Below are 25,719 nucleotides of genomic sequence, written 5' to 3' on the forward strand. Positions count from 1 at the left end.
CATCGAAACGAAAGTGTTGGGGGATGCTGGGACAGCCGCTGGCATGGGGGGAGTCCGGAATATGGAGGGGTTCGCACGTCCTGCCCCTCAGTAACCACGGCAGCGCCTCGGCCATGGGGGCACCAGGGGGTCCTTGTGCAGCCCTAAAATTAGGAATCCACGGCGGGGGGCGGGACACCGGCATCCCCACCCCCCGCAGCATTTTCCCGCGGGAAGCTCCAGTTTCAAAGCACCGGGAGAGGCGGGCGAGACCCTCTGCAGGTTCCCCCCCGCACCGCGGCCACAAGCGCAGAGAGTTTTCCAGTCCTCATCCTCCTCCCCAGGCTGGCTGGGGCATGACTGCGTGCGCCCCCCAAAATTCCTTTCCCTCCGTTTCTATTTCAATGTTACCCGCCCTTTTTTTTTTTTTTTTTGCCTGCTTTTCCCTATTTGCGCCGGGGCAGCACCATCACGTGAGACCGGGCCCGGCTGGACGCGGCTGCCGGGGGCGCGCCGGTGTCGGTGGGGGCCGGACGCGCACCCCCCGGCCCGACCTTTGCCCCACATCCCTTCCCCAAATTGGGGGCTGGATCGGGGGGGTTGGTTCGCAGGAGGCGGCGCTCGCTCGCTCTCGCTCCCCCCGGATTTTTTTTCCCTGCGGTTGTTCGGGGAGGTGGAGCCTGGGGCCACCCCCGCGGGCAGGTGCCGGATGGCGGCGGGGACCGTCGCCCCCCGCCCTCCCGACTCCCTGCAGGAATTCCAGTACCCCCCCCAAAACAGCCCCCCGGCCGGGGGGGTGCCCCCGGCCACCGACCTGGTGCTGGGGGCCACGGCCGGGTGCTTGGCCTGCTTCCTCACCAACCCGCTGGAGGTGGTGAAGACGCGGCTGCAGCTGCAGGGCGAGCTGCAGCCCCCGGGCACGTACCCCCGGCCCTACCGCGGGGTGCTGCGGGCGGCCGTGGCCGTGTGCCGGGCGGACGGGCTGCGGGGGCTGCAGAAGGGGCTGGCGGCCGGGCTGCTCTACCAGGGGCTCATGAACGGCGTCCGCTTCTACTGCTATTCCCACGCCGAGGACGCCGGCTGGACCGGGTATCCCGGCGGGACCGTGGCCGCCGGGGCCGTGGCCGGGGCGGTGGGAGCCATCGTGGGCAGCCCCGCGTACCTGGTGAGTGCTGCTCTGCCCCAAAGGCCGTGGGGTGTGGAGGGGGGTGTTCTGGGGACTCCCCCAAAAGGTTCGGCATCTTGTCTGCATCCCATAAACACCGGCTTGGCGCATTCTCTCTTGCCCTGCTTCGCTTCATCCCCCCCACCCCCAAAACGTGGGGCTGCGCTGTGCGTGCTCTCCCCCTGCTTTCTCCCCCAAGTCCCCCTCAGGAGACCAGGAGAGAACTCCCCCATGAGGAAATTACCCCGAAAGAAATTGCGGGGGTTTCCCCCCTCCCATTTTAGAGGGTTTCCCCGTTTTTTTGGGGTCGCAGAGCTCCAGCAGTGGGTGTTTGCAGGGTCCCTTTGCCCTGGGAGAGAGGGGTAAAAGGAATGGGATTCAAAGTCTGGAGCTACCACTTGGCTACTCAGCTGTGTCCCCCACGTCTGTCGGAGGGGCTGAAACTTCCCCTCAAAATCTGCCAAGAAAATGAGGGGACCACAGCCGGTCCCAGCGGGACCATTGGAGGGTTTTGTCACCTGGCATTGTCCCCCCCAAGGTCAAGACCCACCTCCAAGCCCAGACACTGTCGGCCATGGCCGTGGGCCACCAGCACAACCATGAGGTGAGTGGGGACAGGGTTGGGAGCGGGGGGACACAGAGGGTTTGGTGGCACCTTGTCTGTGCGTGCACGCTCCGGGCCCCAGCGGGGACCAGGCTATTTTGGTCAGCAGGAATTTAAAGCTGTTGTTTGGCTGCTTGGCCCCGTAATGATGCTAAAAATAACATGCGAGAACAGAGGGGGTGTGACGGGCACGTGGGGCCGCGATACCGAATCCGGAGAATCCAGACCCCCCTGAGATCTCTCCAAAGCCAGTAGTGGTTTCATGTCACCAAGGTCCAGCAGGGGTGGGATATTTTGCCGGGTGGGATGCACCGTTCCCATTTTTCCCATTTTCCCCGATTTCCTCTCGTCCCCAGAGCATCTCCGGCGCTTTCAAGAGCATCTACCAGCAGCACGGGGTGGCGGGGCTGTGGCGGGGGGTGACGGGCGCCGTGCCCCGCGTGGCCGTGGGCTCGGCCGTGCAGCTCGCCACCTTCGCCTCCGCCAAGGACTGGGTCTGCGAGCGCCAGGTGAGCGGGAGTGTGCCAGATCCGGCCGCCACCGGCCCCCCGCGCTCCCTCTCCCTGTTGGGAAGAGCTGATGCCGGCGCTTCCCGCAGTGGTTCAGGAAGGGCAGCTGGGCGGCGGTGCTGGCGGGGGGCATGGTGAGCGGTGTGGCTGTGGCCGTGACAATGACACCTTTTGACGTGATCAGCACGCGTCTCTACAACCAGCCGGTGGACGCCGACGGCACGGTAAGGCCATTCCGGGTACGGCACAGGGGACACGCAGCTTTTCCCATCTGGCAGGGGTGCAGAGCTGTCTCCTCTCTCCCCAGGGCAAGCTCTACCGAGGTTTTTTGGATTGTATCCTGCAAATCTCCAGCAAAGAGGGGCTGCTGGGCTTGTACAAGGGCATCGGCGCCGTCTACCTCCGCCTCGGCCCCCACACTGTCCTCAGCCTCTTCTTTTGGGACAAGCTCAGGAACATGGTTCAGCACTAGCAGCCCCCAGGGCTGTAGGACAGACTCCTGCCACCACCACCGATGTTAATAAAGAGGTTTTTCTATTTTTGGTGTTGTCTTGGGGTCTTTGGGGTGGTGCAGATGGGGGGGCAGGACCTGAAATGCTGCGATGCCTCAGGGTGGAGAGGAGAATGGCAGTGCCGGCGTGGGGGGAGGTTAAAGGTGCTGGTGGTCCCTGAGCCCCTCCATGTGCATCACATCCCTCTTCTCCTAATTTTCACCTCCACGGGGCAGCTGGAGCTCATCTCGTCCGGCCGGGGCTTCAGCTGCCCTGGCTTGCCCCAGTAATGATTTACTAGCCGGGGGGGCCACTCCCCGCCTCCACCCCGCGGACCTTGGAGCCGGGGCCTGGCTACGCTGTGGCTCCTCTCCATCGAAAATGTTTTCCCTGGGGTCCTGGCTCCCGGCACTGCCCGGGCTGGCGTGGGGCTGGGCACTGCTGGATGCGCTCCTGCAAGGTGAGATCCCCGAGGGTGGCCTGGGGACAGCCCAGGGGACACCAGTGACCCACCGCTGCCTTTCCCCGCAGGGCTGGTGGGTGCCTGCGCCGTCTCGGTGCTCTGCAGTCTCCTGAAGGTTTATCTCTACATCCAGTGTGCGAAGTAAGCACCAGCCCTTTGTCCCCTCTGGGGGGGAAGGTTGTTTTTGGGGACGTGATTTTGGGATCCGCTGTTGGGCCGTGGCTCTTGGCACTGAGGGGTGCAGGGCCGGGGCTGCAGCCTCTGCTGCACTGCACAGAGGGGGATGTCACTAAGGCTTGTCACCCCGTTTCGGGTGACATCCCCTCCTGCTGTCCCCAGCAACCCCGAGAGGCAGGCGGAGAAGGAGGCGATCGCGGCGCGGCGGCCGCTGCTGGAGCCGCTGCACGTGCTGGTGCTGACCGCTGTCCTGGCCCTGGTGGGCTCCCGCGTGGCCGCGCTGGTGGTGCTGGAGTTCTCCCTGCGCGCCGTCTCCACCATCCTCTCCCTCGGCAAGGTGAGGTGGCGTGGGGGAAACTGAGGCACCGTGGGGTACGGCGTGGATGGAGCTGGGGAAATGGGGCTTGTTCAGCACCCACTGAACGGGGGGATGGAGGGGGCCATGGGTCCCTCTGCCCCTCAGCCAGGTGTCCCCAGGTGGGCAAGAGGCCGATGGCCCCTGGCTGGTCCCAGTGTGGGCAGAGGCCCGGGGCAGTGCCTGTCCCCTGTGCTGGCTCTGCTGGGACATCTGCATTTCTGGGACAGTTCTGGGAGGACTGGCGAGGACACTGAGAGGCTGGAGCGTGTCCAGAGATGGAAACAGAGCTGGGGAAGGAGCTGGAGCACCAGGAGAGGCTGAGGGAGCAGAAAAGGGGCTCAGCCTGGAGAAAAGGAGGCTCAGGGGGGCCCTTCTGGCTCTGCACAACTCCTGACAGGAGGGGACAGCCGGGGGGGTCAGGCTCTGCTCCCAGGGAACAGGGACAGGAGGCGGGGGGAACAGCTTCAGGCTGAGCCAGGGAAGGTTTAGATTGGATATTGGGAAAAATCCTTCGTGGGAAGGGTGCTCAGGCACTGGCACAGGCTACCTAGGGCAGTGCTGGAGTCATGATCCTGGGAAGGGTGCAACAAGTGTTTGGATGAGGCACTTGGGGACGTGATTCGAGGCGAACTCGGCAGTGCCGGGGGAGCGGTTGGGCTCGTTATCTTGGAGGTCTTTTCCAGCCTCACCGATTCCATGACCTCCCCCGGCTGCCTTGCAGGGCACTCACAGCAGCCAGCTCTACCTGCTGTGCCAGTACTCGCTGGGCTGCGGCGTGTCCTGCGGCCTCAGCTTCCTGCTGGAGGGGGCTCCGCACCGCAGCTGGAACCTGGCGCTGGCGGCGGGGCTGGCGGGGCTGCTGGCGCTGCACGCCCGGCGCCTGGCCCGGCACGTCTGCGCCCTGTACGAGCTGCACAGCCGGCAGCGCTACTGCGGCGTCTGCATCCTGCTGCTGGCCGCGGGGCACGGCATCCCGCGCCTGCTGCGCAACGCCCTGGCCGTCACCTTCGCCGTGGCCGACCTGGCCGCCGTGGAGCTCATCAACCGCGACTTCCTCTCCACGGGCGAGGCCGTGCGCTTCTGGACCCCTCTGACCATCTGCTACACGCTGCTGGTGGTCTACATGCAGGGTACGGGGGCTGCCCCGACACGGGGGGGCGTGTTGGGGGTGCAATGGGGGGTGTGTGGGGCCACTCGGGGCCACCTGGGGCTGTATAGGGGCAGATGGGGGGGTCCTGGGGGTGTATGCAGAGTATATGGGGCGTGCAGAGGGCATGCAGGGTGTCCTGAGGCTGGGTAGGTGGTATATATAGTACAGGCTGGGGGGTGTATAGGGGTACAGGGGGTGTCCTGGGGGTCTGTAAGGTGGTATATAGTACATTCTAGAGGTGTATAGGGCCCATATGGAGTATCCTGGGGGTTTGTAGGGGGTATATGGTACATTCTGGGGGTGTATAGGGGTGTCCTGGGGGTCTGTAGGGGGGGTGTATATCTCCTGGGTGTACACAGAGGGTCCTGGGACTGTGTAGGGGGTACATGGGATGTACTGGGGGTGTGTAGGGGCTACATGGGCTGTACGTGAAGCCACCCCATGCTTGGTGTCCCCGTTGTGGGGCTGCGGAGGTCCCAGTGTCCCCGCCCTGGCTCCCCAATGCCGTGTCCTCGCAGAGGAGTCCCGGCAGAGCGCAGGCAGGGGGCCGGTGTTCCGGACCGTGGTGGTGAGGATGGGCGGCCTCTTCATCCTCCTCCTCACCGTGGGCCGATGGACCGACATCCTGCACGTCTTCGTGTCGCTGCTGGGGGAGCTCTGGTGCCTGCTCCGCTCTGGGGTCCTGCTGGAGTCCTGCTGCAGGCAGGTGAGACAGGGGACACCCCCGTGCCAGGCGGGGTGAGGGCCGGGGTCACAGTGAGAGGCCTGTGGGCTCTTCTCTTCCGTCCCGCACAGGATTCTGCCCGGCAGCCTCGCGGGGATCATCCGGCGGGATCCGGATCCGAGGAGACGCCCCGATGAGCGGCGGGATGGAACCGGACAGCAGAAACTCAGGGTGGCTTTGCTGGGCACCCCAGAATCCCCCAGCACAGATCCCCTGTGGGGAATAAGGAATAAAGGGCTCCTGGAAGGCGTCCAACCCCATCCCATGGGATGGAGGAGGTCGGGGGGAAGGCTCGCGTTGCCCCTGGTTTTTGGGGGACTCTGTGAGGTTGCAGCACTGCTGGGGTTTGTCCTCTGGTCCCAGTGGGATTGCAGGTTGCTGACGGATGTCCCGCCGTTGCTGGCAGCTGGGCCACACTGTCAGGGGCCTCCAGAGGTTATAAATCTCAGAAAATAAAGGGTTTTTTCCACCAAAGTCCATGGGCAGAGCAAGCTCTGGGGTCCCATTGTGCTGGAAAGGCACTTGGGATGGTGGCGGTGCAGCTTTTTGAGGGAGGTGGGTAGAATTCTTCCTTGGGAAGGGAAACTGAGGCACGGAGTGGGGTGACCCTCTGGCTGGGAGGTGCCCCTGTGCCTCGGTTTCCCTCTGCCTGCAGCCCTCTATGGTGTGCTAGGGCACAACAGGCCCTGTGAAGGTGGGGTGCAGTTTGGGGAGGGGGGTTCCGGCTGCGTGGGCATGGACCCCCAATGTGAGGGGGAGCAGGAGGGGGTCTGGGGATGTTCGGAGCACCAGGGGCATGCTGGGGCTCTAGGGGGGCACATGGGTGTCCTGGGGGTGCACAGAAGAAATATGGGGCATTTGGGGCATGGAGCTGAATGGGGGTAACTGGGGCTGTACTGGAGGAGAGGGGTCATCCTGAGGGTATATGGGGATATTACAGCTGTATTGGGGCACACAGGCACCCCGGGACTGTATGGGGGGCTCACGGGCACCCCTTGGGGTTGGGTGCCCTGAGGGTGTGTGGGGCTCTCGGGGGTCCATGGGAAAACCTGGGAGGGGGTAATGCCAGAGCATATGGGGCACCCAAGGGGCCATGGGGCACCCATGAAGCACTTGGGGGAGCGTGGGGCAGTCGGGGGGTCAATGGGGCACCCTAAGGACACGCGTCCCCTTCTTCCTCCGCCCGGGGCTGTGGGGCAGGCAGGGGGGAGGAGGAAGAGAGGTGGAAGAGGAGGAGGAGGAGGGAGGAAGGGGCGGTGATGCCGGGCGGCTCTGCCTTCCCGCTGCCCCCGCCGCGCCCGCAGAGCGCACGGAGGGACCCGCAGCGGCTCCCCAGGTAGGGGACAGGGACGGAGACAGGGTCACCCCCCGACAGGCTGCAGGGCCACCTCCGGGCAGGCGACACCCCTCCCGCCCGGCAGAGAACCTCGCCCGCAAGGCACGACCCCCCCAGGTAGGGAACAGGGGCCACCCTCAGGTAGGGACCGCCCCAGGTGTGGGATTGGGACGCCCCCCCGGAGGGGACAGGGGACACCCCAGTATGGGACACGGGACCTCGCACGTGATGAGAAAAGGACCGCAGTCATCCTGGGATGAGACGAGGGGACCAAGAGCCACCCCCAAGGAGGGGACTGGGGACTCTCCCAGGCGGGAATGGGGGCTCCGAGGCAGGGGACACCGCTCCATAGTGGACAGGGCACTGCCAGGTAGGGGACAGGGAGCTCTGGGGCTGCACGGTGGGACACAGGGGATGCCGGGGGGGCTGCAAGGCCACCCCCCAGGTGAGGGACAAGAGGACGGAGGGACCACTCGGGGTGGGGAAGATGGGACACCAAGCGTTGTGTACCCCCGTCCCTTTTTCTTTGGGTGTCCTCGGAGCACCCTCTGAGAGTCCCTGGGGCAGGGGACAGAGTTGAGGTGCAGCTCTAGAGGGCTGTGTCCCATCCCAGTTTTGGGGGTTGTGGGGATACCCCATAAGTGGCCCTATCCCCTCAATCCCACCTGAGCTTCCATCCCAGGAGATTTCAGGGAAACCAGGGGGGTTCCTTTCCAGTGTGGCCCCGGCCACCCCAAACCAGGATGGAGCTGCATGGGGAGGGGGGACCCCCATTAATGCACCCCTCGAGCCTCGGCCACCCCGATGGCCCCGAGCCGGGGGGAGCTGGGGGGCGCCGCCACGGGGCCGCCGGGATCCCGTCAGCCCCGGCACAAAGAGGAATGCGATGAGCACATGGTTCCCATTAACCCCGGAGAAATTTTTTTTTTTTTTTTTTAGGTTGGTTTTTTCTTTTTTTTTTTTTAATGATTGTTCTTTCCTTCCCCCCCCAGTTTTCCGCAGCTCTGCTGGGGAAGAGGAAAAGCGGCGGCTCCGGCGGGTGAGGAGCTGGGCGAAGGCCGGTAGCGCCGGTAGCCGGCGGGGAGGGAGGGAAAGAGGGAGCGAAGTGCTCCGGGTTCTTTTTCCTCTTTAATCCCTTCCCTGCTTGAGTCAGAGGCTGAAGTCACCGGCAGAAACATCGCAAAGCTTCTCGCCTGCCTCGGGAAGTCTGTCTGCCTCTCAAAGGATGTTCTGACCCCCGTGAGTGGGATTTTGGGGGACCAGAGCCGCATGAGACCGGGAACTCCTCACACAGGTATTTTTCAAGCTGCCGATTCACCTCAGGGATGAATTCTGCTTCACCAACACAGCACCCTGACTAAAGCCTCAGGGTTCCCCCTCGCAATCTCTTCCATTTGGGAAGGGGAAGCTTCGCCCCAGCTGCTTTTCCCCTTGGGAAGTTGGATAAACAGCCCTTTTCCTTCCTGAGCAGGGTTTCTCGGGGTCGGGTGCATCCTGCCTGTGCTGCCGGGTGCTGCTCAGGGGACGTGGCAGTGTCAGGGACGTGGTAATTCACAGCACCACGCCTCAGTTTTCCTACCTGGAAAAATAAAAGGGGGGATGTGCAGAGCTGGAAGTGATTGGCAGGGAATTGGAGGTAAGGAGAGAGGGCGTGGGGATGTAGAAAGATTTCAAAAAAGGGGTTGCAAAAGCAAAATCCTATAGCAGCTCTGTTTTTTAAAAGGAAAGGTGGGTATTTCCTGCTGCCCATGGGGAGTTTAGTCCCAGGTGGGTGGGAGCAGTAAGAGGAAATACAGGGGATGCAAATGCTTATGAAAAAGTGGGATTTGGCCACAGAGGTGTGAAAATGGGAGCTATCAGCTCCTGCCTCGCCAGGACTCTGTACCCTGTGTCCTCCCAGGCATGAGACCATTTATTGCTGTGACGTGGGACGGGACGCTCGTTCCTTCTCCCTTTCCGGGAGGAGGGAGGCGAGTTGATGCCGAAGGGCAGCACGGCTGCAGGAGCTGCCAGTGTGCCGGCGAGTTTTACTCTCTTTCTTTCTTATTTTCCCTAGAATCAACCCCCGATCCGGCCCTTCCACGGCTTCAGCGATGTTGCCAGGGAAAGCAGAGAAAAGAATCGCTTCATCCATCTTCATCACCCTCGTGCCACCACGGAGGGACGTGGCCACCAAGGAGAAAACCCAACGGGAGCCGCAGACAGGTGGTGCTGAGGTCCCTCATCAGCCCCAGCTCCTGCTGTCACCACCCCTGCTGCCCAGCCGAGATGAGGGGTGTCCATGGGGGGCTGGAGCGGTGTGGAAGGATGGTGATGGGGCTGAGGAGGCTGTGGAGATGCTTTGCTAAAGGATGCACATGTGGAAGGGGATGTGGGGGTATTTTATGGGGGGCTATTCCCCAAATCCCTGCAGGCATCCCAGCACAGATCTGGCTCCTGGGGACGGGCTCTGTTTGCTCTCCATGGTCAGGAGCTTATCGGTGCTGTTTGTCCCCTCCTGCTTCGATGGCGTTTGCTTTTGGGGCAGGTCAGCGAGCGCTGCTGCAAAGCTGTTGGGGTGTTATTGTGACAGGGGGTTATTGTGATGGGGTGTTACTGGACATTATTGATTCCCTAAACCCCCACATCTGTCTGTTGCTGCAGAAACCCACACGGTGGCCCCTGTACCTACATCCCCACCAGTCCTACCCCTCTCTGAAGTGCCCCAGCCCTTATCCATGGAGCCACTGGGTCTGGCACTGCAGCAACTGGACCTTGCAGCACCCACCACCCTCCAGGTGAGGATAACAGAGTGCCATCCCCCCAGTGCCTCAGTTTCCCCACCTGCAGGGTATAACTAACATGGCTTTGCCCTTCCCCACCTGCCAGGCCCCTTCCACCTTCCCTGCTGAATTGAAGCCACCCACATTTTCCCAGGAGCACACAGGCAAGCGGCAGTGGCAGGATGTGAATGGGGACCCGGGGAGGGACAGCTCCAGAGGTAAGGGAGACCCAGCTGTGCATGGACTCATCCCCACTCAGGGAAACTGAGGCACACAGCTCCCAGCCACTCTCCCTGCTTCTTGCAGACATCTGTGCCTTCTGCCACAAAGCGCTGGGGCCCCGGGAGCCGACAGTGGAGGCGATGCGGAAGCAGTACCACCCTGACTGCTTCACCTGCCGCACGTGCCACCGACTCCTGGCTGGGCAGCGCTACTTCCAGAGAGATGGGTGCCCCACGTGTGACACCTGCTTCCAGGTACCCATCCTCCTTCGGGGAAAACCGGCACCCTCGGAACATCCCTCGGGGTTTGGGCCAGCGTCTCACACCATTCCCTAAATTCCAGGCCACGCTGGAGAAATGTGCCAAGTGCCAGGGGCTGATCATGGAGCACATTGTCCGTGCCCTGGGCAAGGGCTACCACCCCAGCTGCTTCTCCTGCACTGCCTGCGGCCGGGCCATCGGCACTGAGAGCTTCGCCGTGGACGAACAGGGTGACGTGTACTGCGTGCCCGACTACTACAGGTTGGCAATGGGGGAGGGTCTTCCACTCTGGGAGGGGGGTTTGGGTGGTCCCCGTCACCCTGCAGGGCTCACGCCGCCCCCGTTGGCTCCCATCAGGAAATACGCCGTGGTGTGCAGCGCCTGCGAGCGCCCCATCATCCCCTGTGAGGACCAGGACACCTACAAGATCGAGTGCCTGGGACGCAGCTTCCACGAGAGCTGCTACCGCTGCGAGGTACAGCCCCGGGGGATGGGGGCCCCCAAAGCCAAGGGGGTGGCACTGAACCTTAGCTGAGCATGGACACCGGGATGGCAGCACCCACAGCTGGTTTTTAGCCCCTAGTTTATCTTACCGGTAATGGGGAGGGGGAAAATAAGTAAATTGGGTGGTGATGATGATGTGTTTGGAGAACTTCAGTTTTGCATGCTTTTGATGTAGTTTGTCACTTTTTTGGAGTGCTGGTGGGTTTTGCGGGGAAAATAGGATGTAACACACACAGGGACCCCTAAAAGGTGTCTTCCTTTTCCCCTCTTGCTCCCAGAGCTGCAGGATGCCCCTGTCACCGGAGCTGACAGAGAACGGGTGCTACCCCCTGGGCGACCACCTCCTCTGCAAGTCCTGCCACATCCACTGGCGCAACGAGTCATCCTGCTGAGACCCTGCAGCTCATCAACCCCTTCCAGTGCCAGGCACCAAAAAGGGGGTGCCCCCTGTGGGATGCGCCCCCTGGCTGACCCTGGGTGCCTGCTGCACCCCCAAATTACTGCAGAATTGGGTTTTCATCATCAAAATGTCCTTAGGACACTGACCAGTGGGTTGGTGGGGTGGAGAATTGTGGATATGTCCCAGCACAGCTCTGCACCCATGATGAATATAAAATGCCCTGACAGAGCAGCAATGAGGAATGGAGGTTTTATTCCTTATTTCTTTATTTAAACTCCTTTTTCCAAAGGCCAGTTTGGTTTTCTTGGGTGGTGTTTCTTTCTTGTCAAGCTTCCTTGGGGTTTCACTGAAATGTTTCTCTCTGTGGAGAGCGGGCACTGATTTAGTTACTCGCAGTTAAATAAAACCCCGAGTTTAAAAACTCTCATTCCTTTCATCCACCCTGCATTCCAAACCTATCAAATCCAAGTTTAAAAATAAGGAAAAAAGCTGGTTTTGTATTTTCTAGGCGTGGCAAGAGTTGGTCCATAACTCAGGTCCATAAAAGTTGATTTTAGGGCGTAGCGATGTGGCAGATGCTGCTGTCACCAGAGGGAGAGTCAAGTGTTGGGTTTTTTTTGGGTGGATATGGGATCTGGCGATGTTTCGTGGTGTTGATAAAAGGGGTTTTGGTGCGGTTTGGGTTTTTTTTTTTTTTTTGCTGACTATCTATCCCGGAGCCGGCAGAGGGCAGCCGGAGCACAGATTCCTTCATCAGGCAGCAAAACTCCAGCTAAAAGCATCCCGCAGGGCCGGGACGCTGGGAAAGACGGACAGCCCCCTTTCTGCATATTATCCAAGATTATATCGTTCTGCCAGTGGAAGCTTTTCGATCTCCTCTCAGTCCAGGCCTCAAACCAGCAGAAATTTGACTATTTCTCTGCGTGCCCAACATCTGCACAACCGATGTTGCCGGTGCTTAGTGGTTTTGTTTGCGAGGGCGTTGCAAACCAGGCGGAGAAACTTTCTTTTTAACCAAAAGTGTTTAAAAAGCCACAAATCAAGAGCAGAAAATAGAAGGAGCATGTGAGATGATGTTTAATGCTTTCCTGATGGAAAATGGGAGCTGCAAACAAAGAAAGGAACCACCAGACCAGCGGCTCCTGGATCATATACAACATCTCCGGCGCGTGCTGTATTTATGAGTGAAGGGGTTAATGATGGTTAATTAATCACATCAGTAACTATTTCCTGATGACTCTTCCCTGTCTACAAAGCTGATTACTCAGTGTTTGTTAATGAGCATCTCCGGGCCATCAATCAGGTCACAACTTGCTTTAAAGGTATTTATAAATAAGTTGTGGTTTGTCCCGGTCACGTAAGTTGGTGGCTTTGGGTCCGGTTGGGTGGGAACTCCTTGTCCCATGCCAAGGAATTCCCGTGCTCCAAGTCAGCTCTCACTTTCCAAAGCTTCTTGCACTGTGAGGAAAATCTGGCATCAAAATGATGCTAAAAAGTAAAAGGATGTGGCACTGGCCAAAGTGAGCAGGAAAAAGAAGGCCCAGAGGGCAAAGGGCTGCTTGCTTTTTGTATTACGGATATTTTTCCACTCAAGGTTTTTGGGAAGGATAGAATGCAATGCTGAGTGGTGTTTTGGATGTGTTATTGCAAGTTGCACTACCCTTCCACAAAGGAGTGGTGGGAAGGAGTTGGGTATTTACCCCTTGGAGCCTTCCAGGATGGGCTGTTGGCACTGCAACTGCAGAATTTTTGGCTGGAGACAGGCAGGAAAATGCTTTTATTTACAGGCAGCCTTAGAGAAGGTCCTGGAAAGCAAGCAGAAAGGAAAGGCACGGCTGGAGAGTGTGGCAGCATGGTGAAGGGATGTGGTGTGGTCAGATTTGACGTGATATTTCAGGAGTGGAGGATGACAAGGAACAGGGATACATAGACACAGGTAAGAGGACAAAAAGGCCGATTTAAGGCAACTTCTTCCCAGATAAAGGGAGAAGTACTACGAGCTGAGGCGTGGGGAGCATTGTGCCTGAAAAGCACAGCCCCGTGTTTTCCCTCGGGAGGAGCTCGAGGAATTCTGAGCCGCATGCAGGAGATCCTGCAGGAGCTGGATCCTGTCCCGCTGCCGAGCAAACCCAGATCGGCTGCAGTGGCTCAGCCTGTCCTTGGGCTCCTCACCCCGTCGCAGGCACTTCGGCAAGCACCCAGGTCTGCAGAAATAAACCAACCACACATCCTGCCTTGAACAATAACATTTTGGGGGGCTGGGCCCACCTTGGACCACCCAGGTGTAAACCCCACTCCGAGTCCCTCCTCTTGTCCCTGTGGCAGTGGCAAAGGGCAGAGGGGATGGCAGCGCTCCGGATGGCTCCAGCCCTTCCCTTGGCTGCTGCAATCAGCTCTTGCAATCCCTCTTGGCAGGCTGAGGAGAGCGGGAAGGACCTGGCTGCCTTCCAAGGAGCAGCAAATGCAAATATTTCCTCACTTCAGGCTGGGTGCGGCCCGCGGATAAAATTTCTTTGGGCTTTCCCAGTGAAGGCATCTGATCTTTCCCTCTGCTGTGAGGCCAACTTGCTCCCAGGAATACAACCGTGTGTCCCATAAAAAAAGCCTAAAGGTTATCTTTCTACAACTCAAAGGACTGCCTGGTTTTTAAAAAGAGGTTTTAAATTGAAGGAGGAGCTGCGAGGCACAGCTTGTAGTGGTTTTAAATCGGTGGTTAAAGTGTTGCTTCATGGAAAAAAAAACCGAAAAAACCTTTTTGCAGGTTTCTTTGGAAAATGGAAGATTTGTAGTGTGGTACAAGGATAGTGGGATGATAAAGGGGTGGGAAAAGGTGCTGGGAGCAAGGTTGGGTGCTGGCAATGGTTCTTCTCAATTAAGATAGAAAGCACTGCAGGAAAATCGGGGTGTTTTTTTCCTTTGGATCACAGGTTAATGGCAGTCACATCCCAGCCAGCTCCCTGCAGCATTGTTCTTCCCCACAGAGCATTCAAACCTATTTTCTACACATTCCTTTGACACGGCCTAAAAAAATTTGTATTTCTTAAATGAAAAGTGGTCTGATCCTGCTGATTCTGGGAGAGGTGAAAACCAGCAGGGATTATACAAGGAGCAGCCCAAGCGTGGATTTCTCCACATCATGCAGCACAGGTGAGATATATATTAAAAAAAAAAAAAAAAAAAAAAAAAAAAAAGCTATATGCTAATATTCTCATTTATCCCAAATTTTCCTGGCAAAACTGAACCACCCACTGCCACAACGTAGTTTTAAAACACATTGATTATGATAGCATGAGGGGAAAGGGATGAGACGACTGCGCAAGCGCGTTACCAGGCTGCCAGTGCTATACTGGCTTCTTTATAAAATAGAGGATAAAAAGCCCAACCCACCCTATTTCTGCGAACAGATGCACAGCACACACCTGTGAGCAGGGTTTTGCTATTTCATATCCCAGATTTCCTTCATCGTATCAGTGATTACAGCATCCTGCAGCCCTATTTCCTGAAAATTACCAATTTTCATCCAGATTTGGCTTTGAGTGGTTTCAGTTATATCTTTATTTTGATGAAATGTCCAGTAAAGCAGTGTGAGTGAGGTGTTTTATTGAAATAAAAACATGGATATTTTTCAAAGAGGTTATCCCATTTGTCAAGGTGGATGATTGACCTCAGGGATTTATCAATGGGGGGGAAAAAAGGGGAGAAAGATGGGGAATAAATATGTATATAATAATGTATACCTTAATTCTCCGTGCTGCTAAACTTTTCCTCACAGCCAAGCTGGGGAATATGCTTTAATCTCACTTATTGGATTGCTTCATCTGAATATGGTGGGTTTTTATTTTATTGTTTGCTTTTTTGCTGAAGCGATGGGGCTCTAGCCGGGGAGTTAAGCACAAAGTTCCGTGAGGAAAAAGAGAAACTCCTGAAGAAAAAAAGATAAAATGAAAAGGAAAAGGAGGGTTTGGGGTGCCAAAAGGCGGCGCCGGCCGGGGCTGCCCCTCACGGCCCCTCAGGCGCTGCCCCCCCGCTCTCGCTTCACAAAATGGCCGCCCGGCGGGGCCGCGGGAGCGGCTCTGAGGCGACAAAATGGCGGCGGGCGGAGAGCGGGGCAAGGACGGGCCAGGAGCGGTGTGGGCACGGCGGAGAGCTCTGATCCTGTGGGAATCCCCTCCGGGCGGGCGGCGAAAGCGCTGCGGGTGAAACCTGACCTTCTTCTTATTCCCCCTCCCTCCTGCCCTTTCCTCCTCGCCGCCTTTGCGAAAGGATGTGAAAATGGCCAGAAATGCGCATTTTTATTCGGCCATGGCGTAGCCTCCTCTTTCTCCCCTCACCGCAGCTACCCTCGCTCCCCCACTTATACCCCTAAAATGTTATTTTTTTTCCCTCACAGCTGAGGGGGTTTGGCCCTATATTGCGCTTTCCACATGCCCCCCCCACCCCTCCCTTCATCATCACCACACGCACCCCCAAGGTGGGTAATTTTATGCGTAATTCTTTGCTTTTCCACCGCTTTTCTCCTTCGCAGGGGTTGAAGCCGCCATCTCCCGGTCTCCTCACGGCATGGAAAATCCCCAAAAGTGATTAAGGAAAAAAAAAACAAACAAAAAAAAAAAAAAACAACACACCAAAAAAAAAAAAAAAAAAAAAAAGTCCCAAACGTACAAGGATTGATTTATTATCGGAGCCGGAGTGGTATGGGAAGAAGCCATCGCTGCTTGCCTGCTCCCCACGACAGCTCGCCCGCCATTCACTTAATTAAAATCATATATTGGTGTGATCAGACGTGGTAATACCATTAAAAAAACCCCAAATCCCGTAACATCCACACGCTCGTTGTTGGAGGCTGTAGCCAAGGTACCATGCTTTTTTTGTTTTGTTTTGGGTTTTAATTGTTTTAAATATTCTTTTAATGTTGCCTTACCCTTTTTTCCTGTATCAGAGTGTTGTTACCGGCTGTAACATTGCCTCTTAATTCTTAAAAGCTACGTACCTAAAAATACTGCTTTTTTCCCATAGTATTGCAGATTTAGGCCAGTACAGATGCCCTTTTATTTCTACGGATACAGAAATGCTTATATATGTTTATTAAATATAAATATATAAATACTGCTATATATTTCATTTTTTTAATATAGATGACCTTTTCCCAGGGACTACTTAAAATATAAAATGAGCCCACACACCTAAAAACTATAATTTAATTATATAGAATCACTATAACTTTGGCCCAATATATCTTTGATTTTATATATATATATATATATATTACCTTTGTTTTCCTCCATTGGTTTCCTACTACAATGTGTCCTAAAAGCAGGAGAAAAAATGCCATCAAAAATAAAAATAAAAGAAGAAAAAATAACAAAAACCAACCCATCTCTTTTTTTTTTTTTACAGTCCATGATGGAAGTTTGTGCCTGAATGTTTTATTTGTTCCACAGAGATGTAGATTTTCCTTGGGAGATTTGGGAAGGATTATTTTTTAATGCAAAAGAGGAAAAAAATACACTCAGAAAAAAAACAAACAACAAAACCAAAACAAACAATGAAAAAGAAACAAAAAGGAAAAAAGCACAACAGAACCAAACCGCAGTAAGTGAAGCTGCAAATGCAACCCAGTAGTCCGGATCAGACAATTCATTGCACAAAAAAAGGATAAATGGAGCTGCAATGGCCGGCTTTGCTGTAGATCCAGGAGGAGGGATCAGCTCCTTTATCCCACCATCTCGCGCTACAAACACCACCATTTTTTTCCCTCTCTCTCTCTCTCTCTTTTTTTTTTTTTTTTTTTAAATACGCTTTGTTGGGGCGTTTTGTTTCGAGCCGAGGCGGCTGCACCACCCCCCGAGCCGGGGCTGCCGGAGCCGCTCGGGGGCTTCACTTTTACAGAGATCTCTTATTTATCCCCGGCCTTGTGCAATCCTCTCCCTTTTATTACATGGGTTTGGTTTTTTTTTCCTCTCCCCTCTGCGAGTATAAAGGTTTCTCTCCTTCTCCAGCTTGGCTGCTTGTTCCAGAAGTTTCCACGGGGGCGGGGAGCCCCCACTGCGGCGCCTTTGCCGCAGCGCCGGGCAGGAGGAGGAGGATGCGGAGGATGCGCCACCTCTCCCTGGCTGGGAGCCTCATTGCAAGCCGCTCCCCCTTGCTCCGTTCCCCAGCCTTGCAAACAGAGCGCTGGGAGGTGTTTGCAACTTGGAGGGGTTTGGGGTTTTTTTTTTTCGGTGGGTTTTTTTTTTTGTGGTTTTTTTTTTTTTTTTTCCCCCTCTAAATAAATGGAAAGCAGAGCTGTCGCTGATGGAGATGGATGAGGCAGGGCTGGCAGCGCCGCAGCTCTGCTCCGGCGTGGCCATAGCACCGATGGCATAAGTGACCTTTCCCAGGCGGTGGGAGAGGGGAATCCCCCTCCGCCCCAGCATGCTCCTGCTCGGAATTAATTTTAAATAGCAGGAGTATTATTTTTTATTTTCCTTCCCCCCTCCCATTTCTCCTTCACTGTTTTGTTTGTGGGGTTTTTTTTTAATTTTTTTTCCCGAAGCTTCCTCATAATCTTTTATTTTTTTTCCTGTGTGTGTTTTGAATTGCATTTTAAAATTGCCCAGCTGGAGACAAGGCTTGATTAGAGCTGGAACAATAGCTCCCTTTTATTAATAACGGGAAGGATTTACAATCGTACAGCACCTTCCTTGGAAAGCTTTCCAAACCATTTGCAAACACTCACAAATTTCAGATTGTGCAGCCCTTGGCTGTGAGGTGGGTAAGTATTTAATGATGCCACCACCCAAATCACCTTGGTGGCAAACCTCAATTTCTGAGTGCTTAAAAAGATGACAAATTTGGTTTGGGGTTTTTGGGTTTTTGGTTGTTTTTTTTTTTTTTTTTGGTAGGGGGTGGTGGGTGGGCTGGGGTGGGGTGTGGGGCTGGCTAAAAGCTGTAACCTAAATCCGTACATGCAGAGTATTTGCTGTGTCCTGGGAACTGGGCTGTTCTCCCTCCAGCCACGCAGCTTTCCAGAGCCGAGCTGTGGATTTGCTGCATGTCAGTAAACATCTGCTGATGGATTTTTTAATTTTTTTTTTTTAATCCATTCCCTTTTTGCAGTCCCTAAGTGACCTCCTGCAGCGCTGCCTCCACTGCGGTTCCAGCACAGCCTTGCACTGGAGCACTAATGTGTGTCCCTGCGGGCCAGAGTGACCTTGCTGGGGGGACCGGGCCCACCGAGCGATTCAGGTGCTCTGCTTTGATCCCAAATCCCTGCACCCCCTTTTTTTCCAGCACCCAGGGGGATGCTGCAGTTATGGGTTAAAGCTGTTTCATGCCTTGTTTTTTTCCTCAGGTTTGTTTGGTTTTTTTTCCAAGGGAAACAATGTATTGTTTATGAAACCCCTCTCCACAGCAGATCCCTGCAAACCACGCAGGGATCCGGGAGTCACCCAGGCAGTAGGATCTGGCCCTGCTAGAAACATGAGGGACAAGGCTCCAGCCACGTCTGCGTGTGTCACGCACGGGCCACACAAACCCACAGTGTTCCTGTGGTTACTTCTGTCTGCAGAGCATGAGTGGGTCCCAGGGCTTCCCCTTCCCACTGCTTGCTGGTTCACAAAGGCTGATGCTTCTGGAAAAAGCTCTGCCTTGTGGCCTTTAAAATAAATAAATAAGGCGGCGCTGCTGTGGATTAGTCATCCTTATTTTTGAAGGAAGCTGTTTGCCTGTGCTGTCCGAATCACGCATGTGCGTGTGAGATGGGAACTCCAGAAGGCTGGTAACGAGCTCTGCTCGCTGCTCCTTGGAGCTCAGCCACCCGGCCTTCGTTGAGCTGCTCCTGGCAGGTGGAAAAACCGACAGTCCAGCTTTCCAGACCTTTCCCTCCTTTTTTTTTTTTCAGTGCTGGAATCTGCATTGGCAGGTGTGCAAATGTGGAGACTGTAACAGCAGCAAGTGAGGATGGATGAGCTGTTTTCTGGGGTCACATCCAACTCTAGAGGAGAAACCCTGGTGATTTATAATTTTTTTCGTGTCTCTGGTAGATTTTATTCTGAGCTCCACTGTGTCTTGTGAGAAGACTGAGTTTGACCCTTTTGGCTACTAAAAATGGTTCTGTTTTTAAACCTCGGTGCTTTTTCCCTTCCCTGTGGTCATGCAGAAGAGCAAGCAGTGCAATTAAACAGTACAGCAAAGGGCAGCTCCCTCCCCCTTTCCCTTTCAAAAAATCCAGAGTTGTGTGTCTTGAACTGCTGCATAGGCAGAAAACATACAAAGCCCTTGTCAGCATTGTGCTGATGTGTGGCAAGCTAAAAAAAATACACACAAAAGGGGTGGGGAGAGCGGGTGCCTCCAGGGAGCAAAACTGTGGGGCCCCTTTCCCTCCAAGCCCACAGACTTACGTGGGATAGTCTATTCCTCCTAATTCTGCTCAGGCAAAGGCAGTGGAGGTCGGAGTGAGTGTTGAACATCTTAAATGGTGTTGATGAAGATGAGGGTCCCCTTGAATTACATTTTTTTTCTCTGTGAACTTGCTCCTGTGAGATGCAGCTGGTTTATTACTCCATTCCTCAGAGTCCTGCTCACTCGCCAGGAAGAAGGGAAACGCTTCCTTACTGAGTGTCCTTTCTTTTGTTGTGTTGCAAAGGTAATAATCAGAGGCCTGGTGCTGCTCTCTGCCAGGTCACACGTTGCTCGGAGGCGCAGCTTCCCGCAGTCATTAGCGCACAGGGCGTGCTGGGGGTCGTTAGCCACTCTTAATGAGGATATCACATCGGGATTCCATGGATGCCGCTGGCTGACCCGGCCCTGGAGAAGCCCCTTAGGAGAAATTATTTCACTGACTGGTTGCTGCAGGGATTTCCAGCACAGCTACGGCTTTATCCTTGTTTTTGGCCAAAATTAAGTGCAGGGTGGGGATGAGGTGGCCGGGCCAGATTTCATACCCTGCTCCCGGTGGTAGTTGCGTGAGCAGTGTGCCTAAAGCCTTGTTTGGAATAAGGCAGCGTGGACAGGGATTTGGATTTTATTCCCTCATTAGGGCTGTGTTGCTTTGGAGATACACCTTGTACTCTTCATAGGCCTTTGCTGGCAGGGAGGTTCAGAGGAGCTAGAAGCTGCCCGTTGGGATGATTCCACGTTTTTCAGGCTGGCACACCCTGTGGGACTCTAAATTACTTTCCTTTGGCAGTTTAGGATAACTGACTGAGAATTGCCTTGTGAGCACTGAACTTTTACCACCCTGAAGAGTCACTGGAGCTACATCCATGATATTTCCAAGCTAAACAAAACCTGAATTTCCAGTGCCAAAAAGCGATACAAACCTCCACTCCTCCTCTGTTCAGGAGAAAACCACAGTCTTTCAAGCTTTGCTCTTAGCCCAAGGAGTTAAAAAGCTGCACTGTGAGATCTGCAGAGGTGAAAATAAAAGCCAAAGGCAGACGAGGAACTTCTCCCATGCTGTGTTGGAGGAGAGGCTTTAGAGCACAGCAGGTGTTGTTGCACAAATATTTCTCTTTGTGCTTTCTCTGGAGTGAGGGAGTGGTACCTCCACAGACATGAGGTCACTCCTCTTCATTTAAACACCCTCACGTTGCTGCGGTACCAAAATGGTGTTTGATGAAACCAAAGCTCAGATGGTGGTGGCTCGGAGTTTATTTTGTGCTGGGTGTGCTGCTCAATCCAATGCTGAATGTGGGAAGAGCAGCCTGTAGCTTGCAGGTTTGGACTGTGGGGCTTGTGCTAAAGCCTTGTCCTGTAACATTTCCAGTGTAATTTCTGAGATTTTTTTTTTCTCCTGGCGTTGCACACAGGTAAAAATCACATCTGGATGTAGAGTTAACACAACAATTAAGTGTTAAAAATGGTGAAGTATAGGATTTGGTGATCTAACCAGTCCTAGGGGATTTATATCCTTTACAGTTGTCCTGTTTGGGTATCAAATCACATAGAACTCTTTTTTATGTTTGGCTGGTTTGTTTTTTTTTTTTGGTTTTCTCTTAAAATGTGATCTTTTGCAGCCTGGAAGGCCATAGTCCTGTCTAGTGATGAAAGCCCTGTGTTTGGGGAGAACCTTTGTGAGGTGAGCAGACACAGCTCTCTGGCACGTGGTTGCACAGGAGTTTGGGGGCAAGGGGAAGCAGGGCAGAGGCTGGCACTGTGATATTCCTGTGATGCCTGTGATATTCTGTGATATTTTTTCCCAACAACAGGCTAAAGAAAAGGTGTTCTTTCTAATATATCTACCATACAATAAGCAAGAGTAAACTCAAACACAGTCCTGTGTTGGTATGTAGGTTTTGATTGTGTGGCTTAACCATCACACTGGGCTCTGCTGCTGAAGAAACCTCTGGTTCTTTGTAGAAAGAATTTTAAAACCAGAAATGAGCTTTTACATGGAGATAAAAGTGGGTTAAATGTCAACTGAAGTCCAGGGGTCCCTGTATACCGGGCTGTGGAATGTGGCTGGTGCTACATTTGCTACCACCAGCTACACCAGCTACAGTGGCTGGTGCCACTGGCTAAAATGGAGGCATTTTGGCAATTCCATCCCTGGCACCGTGGATAAGAACACCATGGGGAAGAGCATCAGAAAATAAATTATTAAATGTTGCATTTCAAAAATGTGAAGGGAGTTTTCTGCACAGAGTCATCTCATCAGGAAGATTTGGAGCACTAACTCTCAAAAAGAACCGAAATCAAGAGCTTTATTAATATAAATCCTGTGCTTTGTGTTGGTTAAGGCTGCAGAACCCTGCTCCGTGCTCCAAGTGTTTTCAGCCCCTAAGCCCATAGCCTGTGTCTTGGCAACAAATGGGCCTAAATATCAAACAGCACCAAGTTTTTCTTGGAGAAAACGAGCATAAAGCAGAATGGGTAAGCTATAAAATTAGGCCAATAATGCAGGCTGGCTTAAAAAGGAGATAAAAGCCTAGCTGGGAATTTGATATTCAGCTGTCATAGTGTTCTTTTAATAAATACTATTAATGAGCAAGGAAGATATGTAAATACATTTTATCCTGACAAGATGGTGGCTGGAGCTGGCTGGCTCAAACAAAGGAACACTCGGAGTGTTTCTTGGGGCTCTTTGCTGGGAAATCTCCTGGTTTTTTACAGAAAGCAAAGGAACTTGCTGTGCACTGGTAGTGAGGAGAGCCCTTGTGTTCCCGCTCAGATTCCCGTGAATCCCGGCTGATGTAGCCAGGGAGAGGTGTAATGTCCCCCTTTCCCAGCACGCCACACAGAGATGTTGCTGAGCCAGACCTGAGGGGAGGAAGTTATGGTCTGAGCCAACAGAGTCCTGCTTGCTGTCCTTGTTCAGTATCTAGTCTTTGCTTTTTGAAACGTTTGCTGAGCAGTCTCAGTGATGCGTGGCAGCTCTGCCGCTCAGGAAAGGCGCCGAGTTCAAAATGGGTAAACCTGCCTTTTGAAGCATTGTGTCTGCCCACTTCTATTTATTGGTTTTTCCCCCTCAAAGAGAGGCTGCTGTGTGGACCCCAAGGATGTTTTCCGCTTCTCCTGCCTTTTTTTTTTCTCCTTCAAACTGGAGAGCTGCTAACTTTATTAGCTCCTTATATGGCAGCCCCATTTTCTCATGCCTTTAATGGCTCTCTTTTGATCTGTCCTGTTCTTGCCTTGCTTTTCCTGACATGAACGTGGTGTTCAAGCTGAGATGGGTTTATAACCTGCTCCCTCACTAATAAATGGCCTGGCACTCTAATCCTCTCCAAGCACTGATAAGAAACATCCAAATGTTTTAACTGTGGGGCTGGCTGAGCTGTCCAGAGATAGCCGGGTTCTCAGCTACACTCTCCCAGGAGTAATTTAAATTGTTCCTTGCAGTGTGTATCCCAAAGGCCGAGGGTCCTGGAGAGCAGCTCAAGTCCCCTTGTCCTCAGCTGTTTGTCCCCTAGGAAGGGCAGCACAGAGGGCAGTGCAGCCGTGTCTCGCCCCTGGGTGCTCCTCATGCTGTCGCTCATGGCAGGACACTGAGCTGGCACAAATGTGTGTCTGTTCTGCAAACACAAGGATGGTGTTGGTCTTTCGTCACAGCCCCTCTGGCCTGCTGAGGGAAGGGTTATACCAGCTCTGCTCTCCAGCCTGGGTCTGTGTTCTTTAAAATCTTCGACTGAGCTGGGGGGATCTGGTTACAGCAGCATCGCTGGTGTGGTTGCGACTAGGAACAGCTTCCCTGCAAAGCATTTGAGGAGTATCACCGTGGTCCAGAGCTTTGTTTTGCGTCACCAGCCGAGCTTTGTGCTGCTCTTCCAGCTGGCTGTTGTGTAAATGGAACCCTCCTGGCACTCGTCTCAACCCTCTCCTGTCAACAGAGTCGATGGCTTTGTTTGTGACAGCTCCCAGTCCCTGCATGTCCTGTGAGATGGCCGGGTGACAGCAGTGACTCCGTGTGAGATTCCCTGGAAGGACCTGGGAGCTGGTGTGGTTTCCTCGTGTCCCTCGGAGATGCCACCCCAGCAGGTGGAAAGAACAGCTGGGATTGCAGTTGCAGCAAGTGCGCTCCATCGGAGAGGGAGAATTTGCCATGGAAAAGCTGACTGATTTTTTGGCAGTTTTGGTTTGGGTTTTTCTTCTCCAAAATGGAGAGCCCCTTAAAGGTAGAGAGACACGTACAAACTGCTCCTTGGGCTTCCCATCAGGTAAAAAAATGGAAAGCTGAGCCCAGTTCCACACTGGAAGCGCCGGTGGAGCGTGTTGGCAGCACATTTTCGTGTGCGCATGTGGCTCCATCACGCGTTTTGAATAATAGATGGTTTGCGTGCAAGGAGTTGTTGGGGTTTTTAATTAATCAGTAGATCCCAGTTTGGCAGAGCCCATCATCACTGGGGAAACTGAGGCACAGGGCTGCCAGAGGATGGGCTTGCAGCCACTGGAGTCAGGGATAGGGCTCGGGGCCACCACGGATCGAGTCCATGTGCGTCAGAGATGTGATTAAATCAGGAGATTTGCATGTTTGTTAAGCCACTACAGCTCGGTGACTTTGACCAGTAGCAAGGTGGACTTGTTGCCGGAAGGTTACGGTGTCCAGCCGGACTGGGTGGCAAAAGGCAGCTCTGACAAATAAAACATGGGTTTGATCAATACCAAAACGTCATCAGGAGACTTTGGCCATGGAAAATACTGAAATACAGGTTTGCTCTGTGGTGAAAGCCGTGAAGGCATTAAACACCAACACTCGTGGCTGTGGGTGTGTGTTTTATCCTGACCTCAAGCTGCTCGGAGTCTCACAATGGGATCTAATTTTCATTTTGGGACATAGAAGTAGGTGTCTTATCAGTGCAGTGGCATATTTTGGTGGAAAAGAAGATCTCGTGGGTTAAAAAATGTCTAGTTGTATGTTGCAGAGCTGGGGTGTGACATGTCAGGCAACTAGAGACGGGTGATACTGGCAACAGGCAATTTCTTCACCCCGTGTTAATTAAGGAGCTGTGCCAGCCCCCGTGGGGGAGCGGGAGGTGAATCCTTCCCACAGTGGGAGTTTCTCCTGTGTGGTTTTCAGGGCAGCCCGGTCTCCTTTCTGTCGGAGGAAGTACAATTTGGGACACCCTGCTTTGGTGGAGGGAGCGTCTCAGAGTGACACGTTGTCCCTGCGTCAGTGGAGGGGAACATGTGGAGCAGCCAAGGGGGTCTGGGGATCCCCCTGCAGCCCCACTCCCCGTTCCTGCTGCTCTGGCCTTTGGAGCCATTAGACACTGGAGCCAGGGCGGCACGGGGCCCTCCCTGCCAGCACCTCAATTAACTTTTTACCTGTCTGCCCAGTGGCCACGGCTGGGCATGTGCTCACCTGGGAATGAAGGTAGCTTGTGCCCCAGGATTTTGGAATCCTTATGGGATTAGGGGGAGCTGTAGGTTTGGGGGTGAAGCCCATTTGAGCTGTGCCAGCAGGACTTGCCCTTGCAGTGCAACCCGTTCTGTCTCTCACAGCTCCCCGTTCCAACTCCTCCAGCCCAGCACTGTGAGTCTCCCAGACCCTTTTCTCCCAGCCCCGTCACAGCTCCCAGAGCCCCCGTACATTTCTCACAGCCCCTCACTGCAATTCTTGCAGAGCCCGTTACATCTCTCACTGCCCCCCATCGCAACTCTCACAACCTCAGTACAGTTTTCAAAGCCCCTGTAATGATCCTCACAGCCCCCCAATAAGACTCTCAGAGCCCCCCGTTGTCTTACAACCCCCCATTGTGTCTGAGTCTCCCACTGTTTCACAATCCTAATTCTCTTTTCCCCTCGTTTCCCACACCCCCACCCCAATTCTCCCGTCCCCCCATTTCTCACACCCCCACCCCAATTCTCCCATCCCCCCATTTCTTGCAACCCCACCCCAATTCTCTCATCCCTCTGTTTCCCCCACTCCCCACCCCAATTCTCTCGTCCCCCCGTTCCCACACCCCAATTCTCTCATCCCCCCGTTTCCCACACCCCAATTCTCTCTCGTCCCCCCGTTTCTCACACCCCAATTCTCTCGTCCCCCCGTTTCCCACCCCAATTCTCTCTCGTCCCCCCGTTTCCCACCCCAATTCTCTCTCGTCCCCCCATTTCCCACACCCCAATTCTCTCGTCCCCCCGTTTCTCGCACCCCAATTCTCTCGTTCCCCGTTTCTCACACCCCAATTCTCTCGTCC

General features: G+C 54.4%; 3 protein-coding genes and 1 long non-coding RNA gene across 11 annotated transcripts; all 4 read left to right on the plus strand.

The window, feature by feature from the left end:
• Window positions 1-447: 447 nt before the first annotated feature.
• SLC25A34 (solute carrier family 25 member 34) lies at window positions 448-3,618 on the plus strand. The gene is made up of 7 exons (XM_038160080.1): window positions 448-1,144; window positions 1,683-1,748; window positions 2,105-2,257; window positions 2,347-2,481; window positions 2,565-2,785; window positions 3,280-3,352; window positions 3,551-3,618. The coding sequence occupies exons 1-5, from the start codon at window positions 689-691 to the stop codon at window positions 2,727-2,729; spliced, it is 975 nt and encodes a 324-aa protein (XP_038016008.1). The 5' UTR covers window positions 448-688; the 3' UTR covers window positions 2,730-2,785; window positions 3,280-3,352; window positions 3,551-3,618.
• TMEM82 (transmembrane protein 82) lies at window positions 2,811-6,094 on the plus strand. 2 transcript variants are annotated; one of them, XM_038160079.1, is made up of 6 exons: window positions 2,811-3,203; window positions 3,280-3,352; window positions 3,551-3,725; window positions 4,468-4,876; window positions 5,415-5,602; window positions 5,692-6,094. In XM_038160079.1, the coding sequence occupies exons 1-6, from the start codon at window positions 3,194-3,196 to the stop codon at window positions 5,755-5,757; spliced, it is 921 nt and encodes a 306-aa protein (XP_038016007.1). In that variant the 5' UTR covers window positions 2,811-3,193; the 3' UTR covers window positions 5,758-6,094. The 2 variants fall into 2 exon arrangements, with proteins under 2 accessions (XP_038016007.1, XP_038016006.1); XM_038160078.1 differs by having other exon boundaries at window positions 2,812-3,208.
• A 341-nt stretch (window positions 6,095-6,435) lies between these two features.
• On the plus strand, window positions 6,436-12,450 carry FBLIM1 (filamin binding LIM protein 1). Of its 2 annotated transcripts, none has more exons than XM_038160098.1 (9): window positions 6,436-7,073; window positions 7,949-7,995; window positions 8,110-8,250; window positions 9,013-9,161; window positions 9,600-9,733; window positions 9,825-9,936; window positions 10,025-10,194; window positions 10,283-10,675; window positions 10,983-12,450. In XM_038160098.1, exons 4-9 carry the CDS (start codon window positions 9,050-9,052, stop codon window positions 11,094-11,096), a joined length of 1,035 nt encoding a protein of 344 aa, XP_038016026.1. In that variant the 5' UTR covers window positions 6,436-7,073; window positions 7,949-7,995; window positions 8,110-8,250; window positions 9,013-9,049; the 3' UTR covers window positions 11,097-12,450. The 2 variants fall into 2 exon arrangements, with proteins under 2 accessions (XP_038016026.1, XP_038016027.1); XM_038160099.1 differs by having other exon boundaries at window positions 6,442-7,073; window positions 7,949-8,250; window positions 10,283-10,461; window positions 10,558-10,675; window positions 10,983-12,438.
• Window positions 12,451-14,323: 1,873 nt separating this feature from the next.
• Window positions 14,324-24,282, plus strand: LOC119710633. Of its 6 annotated transcripts, none has more exons than XR_005259592.1 (8): window positions 14,324-15,300; window positions 15,630-15,958; window positions 16,502-17,325; window positions 17,704-17,858; window positions 18,203-18,331; window positions 18,987-19,096; window positions 21,103-21,164; window positions 22,925-24,282. It is a non-coding gene; the product is annotated as an uncharacterized LOC119710633 (long non-coding RNA). The 6 variants fall into 6 exon arrangements; XR_005259593.1 differs by having other exon boundaries at window positions 23,135-24,282; XR_005259590.1 differs by having other exon boundaries at window positions 14,326-15,300; window positions 21,103-24,282.
• The last annotated feature ends 1,437 nt before the right edge of the window (window positions 24,283-25,719 follow it).

This window comes from Motacilla alba, chromosome 21 (genome assembly GCF_015832195.1).
Source record: "Motacilla alba alba isolate MOTALB_02 chromosome 21, Motacilla_alba_V1.0_pri, whole genome shotgun sequence".
Classification (NCBI taxonomy): domain Eukaryota; kingdom Metazoa; phylum Chordata; class Aves; order Passeriformes; family Motacillidae; genus Motacilla; species Motacilla alba.